Raw genomic sequence first — 10,067 nt, forward strand, 5'->3', positions numbered from 1 at the left:
CATTCTGTGATTCTGTGATTCTGTCACCAGCACTGACACCAGGGCACCTTGCAGAGCCTGTCTCAAGGCCAAGAAGCACCAGTGCCGACATGCCCAAGATACTGCTCAGGGCCGGTCAGCAGCCACAGTATCTTGGAGAGCCCTTAGTGTGGAGTGTGTAGGAGACATAAGGTCTTCTATCTCAGCTCAGCACAGCTGGTTTACATATTCACATCGCCAGGCTTCCACAGGCACCTTCAAATTATAGAAGTGGGAAAGATTAATGGAACACTATCAAAGGCTATGAGGTATAAAGTATTAAATTGTTGACTCTTCTGTGAAATTAAGTCTAGAGCCAGATCAACTTGCCACATTAGAAACATGCATCTTCTTGCAAAATATGTTTCAAGGCTTTGCCATCTTTGAAGATGAACTTCTGGAAAGAAATGTAATTTATTTATTGCAAACGCTTCTGATAAGAAACTCCACCCTACAAACTGCTAAAGTTTTGTCCAAAGGAAAAAGTGACAGATAAATGAGTAAAGGAAAAAAAGCCATAAGGATTAGTATATGTGAACCCACACTTGTTCTGCATGTTCCCAAGTAGGTGACTTACTATCATGAGCCAGGGAAAAACTTTCATACCCTAAAGTCAACAAGTCTGCGGTGTCTGGGTTTGACTTGACACTGTGATGCTACCAAAATGGAAGGCACCGGGCTAGTGCTGTCTGAGTCTGTGTCCAGAAATGTCTGGCAATTCCAATCTCCAGTTTACCAGTATAAATAATGAATAATACCAGAGATTTCTGTGGGATTTCATTAGTGTAAGCAATAACCAAACATGTTTAAGAGGCCACATGCTGGTTAGAAAGCTTGGGAAAAGTTGGGAATAGCAGTAAAGTTGTTTGGATTACTAGAATTGTATATTTATATTCTTTCAAGTTTTATTTTGGAGACATAACTTTCCTAGAATACCTATTATTTTTAGATTTTTTTTTTTTAACTGTTGATGTTTAAGATACTTTTGCTGGAAGTTGTTAGTATATTCAGTCTTTCTTGGACTGTAGAAGTTACTTTTTTTTTTTTTAATCCTGAAATTTTTTAAAACTAGAATAAAGTGTTTCTAGGGATTGGCACAACCCCTACTGGCTCCGACTGCCCTTGGGAGCCTTTTAGGCTTTAATTCTGTAACCCCACATGTGGGGCCGAGGAGGACTGGATGTGAAGTGGAGGAAAATGTGATCCATGTGCTGCGTTTGGGACAGGGCTTTGGGAACCTGGCTGGTGGGTTTGAGGAGTATGGGGTTATTGGTAGATAGGCTGTAGAGAAGCCCATGCAGGGCTCTTGACGTACCAAGCAACCACAGCCACTCAAATCCTGAAGAATCAAACACTTTTGGAGTTTCAAGGTTTATTTGATTTTTAGACAAAATAAGCCAAACTAATAGCCTCCATACTAGGAAGATTTCCAAGAAGAAAAAAAGAAAGACCCTCTCCCAGAGTAACTACCAAAGATACCAACAGTGTAAAAGTCTCAGCTCTCTGAAGTGGTTTGATGACCTGTCTGATTGGGTCCTGTCTCATTTGATTTTCCACATGAGAGAGCTCCATCACACAAAAGAAGCTGCTGTACTTGAGGATGTGCTTTTCTCTCCCCTGGCTTTCCAGCAAGAAGCTGATGACTTTCATGTTTACAATAAAACTGTTTTTTTAATCCAGTTGTTTTTCTTCGACAGTCCCATTTAAAACCTCAGACAAAATCTTCTGGAAATGCCACAAGTCCTGAGATGGATGTCAAAATGGCTGCCAGGATCTGACATCTCCTGGCCCAAAGGACAGGCTTTGTTTTGGAGCTCAGACACAGGAACACAAGCCAGAGCCCCAATCTCTCCAGGCGATCACAGGATATAAACTGCTGCCCGAAAGCAAGCTCCAGAGAACTTCAATAACCTCCAGGAAAGCTCTGAGATTAGAGAGACTAGTGCAGCCAAAGAAGATATGAGGACTCTGCTGGCACTGCTGATCATGACTCTGGTCCTGGCAGCACTCTGCTGTTGTGAAAAAGGTAAGGGGATGTGTTCCCGGGAAGGCTCCTGGGAGAGCTGCTCAACCCTGCAGCTTGCTGCCAGCCTCCCGTCAGAGGTGTTCAGCTTTGGGGGGAGGTCTTCTTTGGGCAACAGCATCATGGATGAGAGAGGGCTTGGGATAGAGAGCTTCATCTTTTGCTGGTCACTTTTTTCCACTGGTCAACAACTGCTGCCCTCAAATTGCACCATTGAATTACAGCAGAAAATTCAAACATTTTAATATGTTTAAGCATTAAATGAGTTTAGCATTTAAGTGAACTAGCAAAGGTATGCTGGAGGCTCACTTTTGAGTAAAAGGGCTGAGCTGCAGGCGGGTTTGTGTCGACCACAGGGAGAGAGATTGTGCCTGCCAGCCCTGGAGTGCTGTAGGATCACAGAGACAGGCATCGAGTCCAGCCTTTACCTACAGAGAAATGTGGGATGTGGAGAACTTCTGGAGGGAAAAAGGCCTCCTGTTGGTTACAAAAAATAAAGTCTTCCCACTGAAATAAGAGCATATCACATTTGAGGGTGATTTAGCAATGGTGACTTCATGATAAAGAGATGTAATGTAGTGACAGCTCCATAGCTGATGAAGAGAGAAGGAAGGGGGAAAAGATCAGAAAAACAAGTGTTTTTGCTTTACAGCAGGAAAAGAGAAGCTGAGCAGGAAGGAGCTTTGTCTTTTCCTGTATTATCTCATTCAGAGTTAAATTTCATTCAGTCCTTGACATCAGATATGTCACAATTCAATACTAGCAAACGTATTTTGTTTAATCAGTATTTTCCTTCTGTCAGACTCTCACTTTTTCACTCTTGAGTATAGATTTTCTTTTTTTTAGTCATTACTATGTTCCCGTATACTTAGTGGCCTTGGAGTAACTTCTAATTTTATTATTTTTAAAATCCAAGGAATGTATACATTGCTTATAAATAGAACTACACACAACCCTTTTCACACCAAGTTTTTGTTTAAGCACAGTTGTTATTTTTTGGTCTCTAGAGTCCTCTTTCTGCCCAGAAATACACTTATGCCAAATATCTGGTGTCTTGGGTGGAGCTGACAGTGTTGATAAAAAGTATGGTGAAATAGTGGAAGAAAAAATTCTGAAATAGGGCAGTGTGGGAGAACCAAGATTAGGAGACCTTCCATGACTCTTAGAGGACGCTTTCCTTGGGTGTTTTCAGGGAGCATTAAGGATTAAGATTAGGACTGAACAAAGAAATACAGTGTGTAAATTCCTCTTGGGAGGGCTGGTGAGCCTCAACCTTGAGCCAAAAAGCTGTGAGGAGAGAGTTGTTCCTAATTTTTGGCCCTATTTCTCCTCCTTGTCAATGGCTTGTGATTTCTCCCTAGAGTTAAGGAAACCTCTCTTTCCAAAGATAGAGGAGATGCTCCGCTGTCTTCAGGTTCTGTCCAAATTTGGGGTTTTGCTCAAATGGTCCCCTAGCTCTAGCTGTCCCTAGTCTTAGCAAGGGTGGGGAGGGAGAAAGAAAAAGGTCTTCCTTCAGCTTCCACAGTTGTTATATGTTTACTGTGTCATTTAATCTGTCTCAGAGGAAGTTTAAATTAAACAAATCCAGGCATAATGGGTGGATTTTGCTGTTGTGGGGAAGTCTATTTCTAAATGGTAAGTATTGGTAAAACCCTTTTTGTGAGGAACAAACCTTCTGGGAAAGTGGGGGGAACTGGGCATTCAGTTACAGAGTGAAGCAGAGGAGGAGGACTCATAAGCAACCTCTTTTCTGTCTGTCTGTCTTCCAGATCCCAAAGACTCCTTAGGATCTTCCAGCTCTGCCAGTGAGTATGTTGTGACAGATGCTCAGCTCCATTCTCCTGCATCTGCCTCCCTTCTTCCCTTTGACAGGTTCAAGGGATGAACAAGAACCATGCTGAGTCCCTCTAGGTGCTCCCTTTTTACTCCCTCAGTGGTTTAGTCCCTGAGGTGCAGGAGCACCTGCAGCAAACAGAGGGGCTGCCTTTCACAGCCTCGGGGGCAAGAGCCACCAGGGAGGTCAGCCTCCCTGCACCGGCAGCCCAGCATCACTCCGGGTGTGCTAGTGCCACAGCCTGCATCTCCACAACCCTTGAGCAGTCCCCAGGCAAGACATGAGTCCTGCAGGTTGTTAGCAGCTGGATGCATCTGCCCTCTATGAAACAGGGTGATGTGGGTGGAGCAACATGGCCAGTCTCCCTGCTTCTCTGAGCTGGCCTCAGAGACCTATCCAAAGTCCCCAGGCTGCTGAGAACAGAACCTGCCTCAGGGCCTCCAGACACTGATCTTTCGGATCTCCTGAGCCATCAGTCTGGTGCAGGATCACAGAGCAGAAAGATTTGGTGCCACATAGCACTAGGCTGTGACATCCCTGCCAAATCCCACAACCTGGAAAGCCTGAAAGCAAGTGCCTTCCTTGGCTGCTCCTGAGGGCTGCAGTTCTTCCTGTCAGGTCACCTGGGAGATAGGGATTTGCACAGCTTGGGATGTTCACAGCTTTTGCAGCAAGCTGATCCTGGCAGAAATCTGTATGGAAAATCCCTTTCATTCTCCCTTGTCTCTCCTTTCTCACCTTAAAGGGTAACATTGCTGCTGAGGAGCATGAAAGCCGGTATTTCTCTAGTGAGCCAATGCAAACACAGATTGGGGAAAGAAAAAAAAATAAATGAGTGTTTAGGGAGAGGTGCTGGTTTCTGGCAGCTTATTAACTGGCAGTTTCTGTATAGGCAATATTTTGATCCAGACTGGACCCCAGATTGCTAGAGATTGACTATGATTCTGTTCAGAGGGTGAGAGGTGCCCCCTCTCTAGCAATCTGGGGTCCAGTTTCCTGTCAGAAATGATGATGAGGAAAGGGCACAAACCCCACCTTCTCCCCTCAAGCAGAGGTCTTAGAAACTGCTTTCCTCCAGAGACAGTTCTTCTGATGAAATGTCTATTGATGTTGCAGCTGCTTGTGTTGCTGGTGTGCCGGCATCTGTGCACACCTCTGCTGGTGCAAGTCTGTCCTGCAGGGAGAGGCTGGGCTGGGCTGAGCCTTGGCTGGGAGTGGAGGTATGACATGGTTTACCTGCTGTTTGTGGGGTGCTCCACAGCACCCCAGTGCTTGCACAACCACAAATCCAAGGGAGCAAATAAGCAACTGCTCTGACACAGTGTTAGTGGAGACCAGGCACCAATGCTGTCATGGCAGAGAGACCTTTCATGTTCTCCAAGTCCTGAACACCAGGATCTTCACACCTCCTGAATGTATTTCTCTGTAGGTAACATTCACCATGATTATTTATACCCTTCACCTTTCAGGGAACTCTGCACATGTGAGCACTGGTATTACCACCTGCCGCTTGTTGCTTATGGCTCATTAGAAGCACATTTAAGGTCTGGTGGCTGGTATCCCACATCACTCTCAGTCTAAGGCAAGATATAGAATCCAAGACTCTAAAGTTAAGTGGGCTAGGGAGAGATGGTGCCATTCCCTTCATTTGCTCCTTATTCATATTTTACGCTGTCATGACTTTGCCTTCTGCACGTTTGCTGTGGACTCAGATCATGCTGTGTGATAAGGGAATGGAGTTTATGATGAAAAAGACCCTTGCTCCATGTAGATGTGCAGGTTGGAGTGAGGAGGGTGCCTAGCTGTTGGGCTTTGAGTGGACAGTGGAGTGGGGAGAGATTAATGGGTAATTAGAATGGTTTGTGGCAGCCATCTGCTTGTGAAGCTAATAGACTGTCCATTTTCAGAGGTTAGACTGGTCTCTGTTTTTCATAGACTGTGGCCCTAACATCTCTAATGTGCTGTGTCCTCTCTTGGTAGGCATTGTGATTAAAAAAGAAGTTGCCAACGAGTTTATGAAGAGGCAGAAGAGATCCAGCCTGTATGAACGGTAACAACTGATGAGTCAGGCTGAGAGCTGGATTTGGGACCAGTCCTGACAAGGGGGTGGGAAGGCAACAGGACATGACAAGGCATTAATTTGTTGTACATTTATGTTATTACCTTCATGCATTGAAGCAAAAAGGCTGTAGGAGACACTTACTGATAGATAAATGATTCTTTTTTTCATAAATACCCTTTTGAGAGCTGGACTCTGATATTCCTCCCAGGGAGGAAGACAGTACTAGCTGCCTGGGCTAGCCACAGGGACAGCAAGATGCAAGTTAGAAGCTGCTCTAATCTGCAGGGTCTTCAGAGCCAGTTTCCAGGATAATGAACATCACAGTTCCTTGGTCATTGCTTCTGACTCCCTGCAAAAGAAGTGCAGCTCTGTTACAGGCATGAGGCTAGATCAGAATGGCTGTTCCTTCTGAAGCTGTAGATCATACAGCCATTTGTGCAGCAATCCCAGGCACAAAGATTTGGAGAAATCCTAACTATAAACATTTGGAGAAATTTGAGGTTATCCAAGAATTATGTTCTTCACATATATAACCTGGAAGAGGTTGTTAAACCACTGTCTCATCTAGGCCTGTGCAAAAAGAATATTTATTCAATCCATCTTTGAGTTGGAAAGATAATACTGTTTTTTTATACAATAGAACACTGGGAGACCTCATCTCTGGAAGAGATATTCAGAGTATTGTAGTAGAGGATCTGGCTGATGTTGAAACCCGCAGTGACTAAAGACAAGTTGAAATTCAATAGCAGCAACTGTACTGACTATCCCCTCACAAGTGGGGCATCATAAAAGTAGCTTCTGCTATAAGCATTAATCAGGAAGGACTGAGATAGGCAGACAGCTCAGGGTATGATTTGTTAACGAGGTAAGGTTAGTCCGGAAATATGGATAAAACAAATGGAATTCAAGGATGCTGCAGGGTACATACAATACAGAAATAAAGTAACAATTAAGGAGATACCAGTGGAACTTCTCCTGTAGCATTGTGTACAGTCATCACAAAGGACTATCCTAACCTGTAATAGGAGTTGAGAAGGGCATCCAGAGTGTATAGCTGATACTAAAAGATTCAGGCTTGCTTAGCCTGGCAAAAGAAAAGCTGAGTGAGGATAGCGATGCTGTCAACAACAGAAGTGAGGATGATTAGAGGAAAATGCTTAAGATAAAGGAAAACAGTGGATAGTGGAAAAGTGAACAGAAACTAGGAGCAAATAACCAGGTAAGCAGGTAATAAATAAATAAATATCAACAACAACAATGATTCCTGGGTAGATGGAATGAGGTCGAGGACAAAAAAAACCCCAACACTAACTGCTTCTGTGGTCCACTTTGATGATAAAACCTCAAGAACTATTGCTTTAAGTAGGGTTCAGTTCCAATTTTTCCCAATATTAATCAAGTAGTCTATCCCCATGTAAGCAGATGTTTAACTTATCAAGAGAAATCCTCTGTTGGGGCACCCTGGAGAATCACTCTTTTCCTGTTAGTGTCACAGGTTTGAAACCTCTCCAACCACATGAACAGAACCTACAGAATGGCATCTCTCTCTTTGTCTACTCCAGGTACTTTGAGTATTACAAAAGTCCAATGGAGCAGATGCATGAGCGTTGTGAAAACTACCCACCTTGTGACCATCTCTCTGACCAAATAGGATTTTACATGGCCTACAACTATTTCTTTGGGAGATACTAAGGATGGGATGGTCACTTCACTCATTTTGCTTGAGACCACTTTTGAACCCTCCCAGGAGAAAGAAGGCTGTGGGTGGGAAGGAGGGAAGAAAAACAGAGGGTGACTGGGGCCACCTTCTGTTGTCTCCCTAGCCAGCTGGAATACCAAGGCAAAAATTATCCCACTTACTGAGCTTGCATTAGCTTTCTTCCTTTCATCAAAAATGTTTCTCTTCAGTTATCTCTTGTGGTATTTTTGGCTTCACCAGAAATGATTGAGAAGACTCTTGTCTTACCTCCTTCCATTTGAATCCCCATGATGCAGTAGGTGAAAAAATTGTGATTCCTCCTGAGAAAATCAATATATAGTATGCCTTAAAAAACCATGACAAAACGTTTTGTCCTCTTCTACAAAATTCAGGAGGATTATAGAAAGAGAATGTCACAATGTGTGTAAATGTGATGGATCTGGTCCTGAGATGCTCACTGGGAAGAAGGTAGAATGGTTGCCTCCTGGTACAATGACTGGGAAGGTTCAGTATTTTCAGGTGTAAAATCACCCTAAATATGTGCCATGTAGGATCTTTTTGTAAAGATGGAAGTGTGGAAATACTATTACATAGCCAGAAATCAGTTTCTGGTACACTCTTCTGATTATTCTGTCACAAAATTTGTTTATATAGCAACAACAGATAAATCCCAAAAGGTGTGTTTAAGGAGTCCTTTTAGATGAGCCCTTCTATTTCTGTGTTGCATTCAATGAATGGCTGTAAAAAGTAACTTGGGAGTCTCTTGTTTTTGTTACAATGGTTTTCTGGTGAAACTGAATATACACAAGCAGAACAAAATAATAACCTCTTCCTCTCTGATGCTTTAGCATTTATGCTTGAAAATAAAAGTGTCTAAACAGCTCCAAAAAATCAAAGAAAAAAAAAGCAATAAACTTTATGAAATAAACAAAACCAACATCAGTTCAAGGGCGACTTGAAGTTGAGTCAGCATTTGTTTTTTTCAAGACAACTTGTATCTGTCTCATATATATACATATATATATACACAAAAGTGTGTCTATTTATATACCTATCCTCTTTGCTCTGCACTACTTAATTCTGTCCTCTGGTATGAATATTATACCACAGCAGCCTTCTGCATAGCCTCTTTTGATGTGCTCTGTCAGCTTTCCTTCCCTGAGAGGTAGATGGCAGATCCCATCTCTGAGGTCAGGGACTGCTGACATTCGGAAGACTGAGAAAGACTGAATTTCTCCAGTTGCCTGTAAGCTGGTGCAGCCATTCACAGCTGCTGTTTGCAATAAATACTGATTATGTAAAGCAGGCTGGTGTGCTTCTCTCTGTTCCTCTGTACAATCTTTATCTGCAGTTAGGGATGCCTAGAAGATAAAGCCTGATCCTGTGAACTCTGAAGAGCAGGACCCAGGTGCATGAGGTTTCCTTCTCCCCTCCTGTGCCCCAGTGTGAATCAGAAGTGACTACATTGAAATTCAGGTCAGTACACGGTGACCGTGAGGGAGAGGGCCAGGCTTTTCCTGATTCACTATCTACTGAGTTCAGCATTTCTCTGAAAGACCTTGCCCTGAAGTGAGGACACAGGATAAGTCCGTAGAGATGGCTGACAGTGTGAATGTGAGCATCTCTTGTTGGCAGGCTGCTATGACTTGCACTGGCTATGCTGACCTTGGCCAAGAAGACAGCTAATAAGTACCTCTGCTTGTCTTGGTCAAGCACCTGAGACTGGTTCCCCTATTGGCATAAACCGATGGGGCTTCACTGCTCACAGCAAAACTTTCATCTGAACACCATCTAGTAAAAATGAACAAAGTAATCATTGAAAGCAGTGAAAATTTTGCTTGGAAAAATACTAGAGAGATTAGTGAAATCCTAATATCTGCTGTACTAAAAAGATAGAGGTTTTGTTGTTGTTGTATGATTTTGTTTGCTAAAAAAGAAAATCAAGCTTCCTTTCTATATTTACATCTTTCTGTTTTGTATTTTTCTCTCCCTTTCGGTAAATATTTTTTCTGGCAAGTTACACACAAAGGCCTTGATCATGTAATTTGCTCTGTGTCACCAGATCGCTGTACGGGCTGAAGTCATTCCGGCCTTTGGGGATCTGAGTGCACAGATCAGATTATAAATTTACTGCTGGAGTGAAGAAGCTCGATTTCCATTTGCTCAGTGCCGATTTAAGTACCACTACAGATCCTTTGCTGCCATCTTATGGCCATTAGGTTCACCGCCATGCGCTAAACAGTGCACTAGGTTCCCTCTGAAGCATTTGAAAATGTAAATCCAGTGGGCTTTCTTCCTCATTCACTTCGTCCTACAACAGATATTAAGAGGCCAGAAGGGAAAAACAGACCAGTGTCATAATCTGCAACTGGATTATGTGCAGCTGCACTGACATTCTAGTGGGGCTGTTCATCCTGATTGTCAAATTCCT

At 43.2% G+C, this 10,067-nt stretch overlaps 1 protein-coding gene across 1 annotated transcript; it reads left to right on the top strand.

Moving 5' to 3' along the window:
• The first annotated feature begins 1,977 nt into the window (after positions 1-1,977).
• Positions 1,978-7,629, top strand: BGLAP (bone gamma-carboxyglutamate protein). Its single transcript, XM_010165813.1, has 4 exons — positions 1,978-2,044; positions 3,811-3,846; positions 5,856-5,925; positions 7,500-7,629. Exons 1-4 carry the CDS (start codon positions 1,978-1,980, stop codon positions 7,627-7,629), a joined length of 303 nt encoding a protein of 100 aa, XP_010164115.1.
• Positions 7,630-10,067: the final 2,438 nt, after the last annotated feature.

Source organism: Antrostomus carolinensis, unplaced genomic scaffold (genome assembly GCF_000700745.2).
Source record: "Antrostomus carolinensis isolate BGI_N321 unplaced genomic scaffold, ASM70074v2 scaffold27140, whole genome shotgun sequence".
Classification (NCBI taxonomy): Eukaryota; Metazoa; Chordata; class Aves; order Caprimulgiformes; family Caprimulgidae; genus Antrostomus; species Antrostomus carolinensis.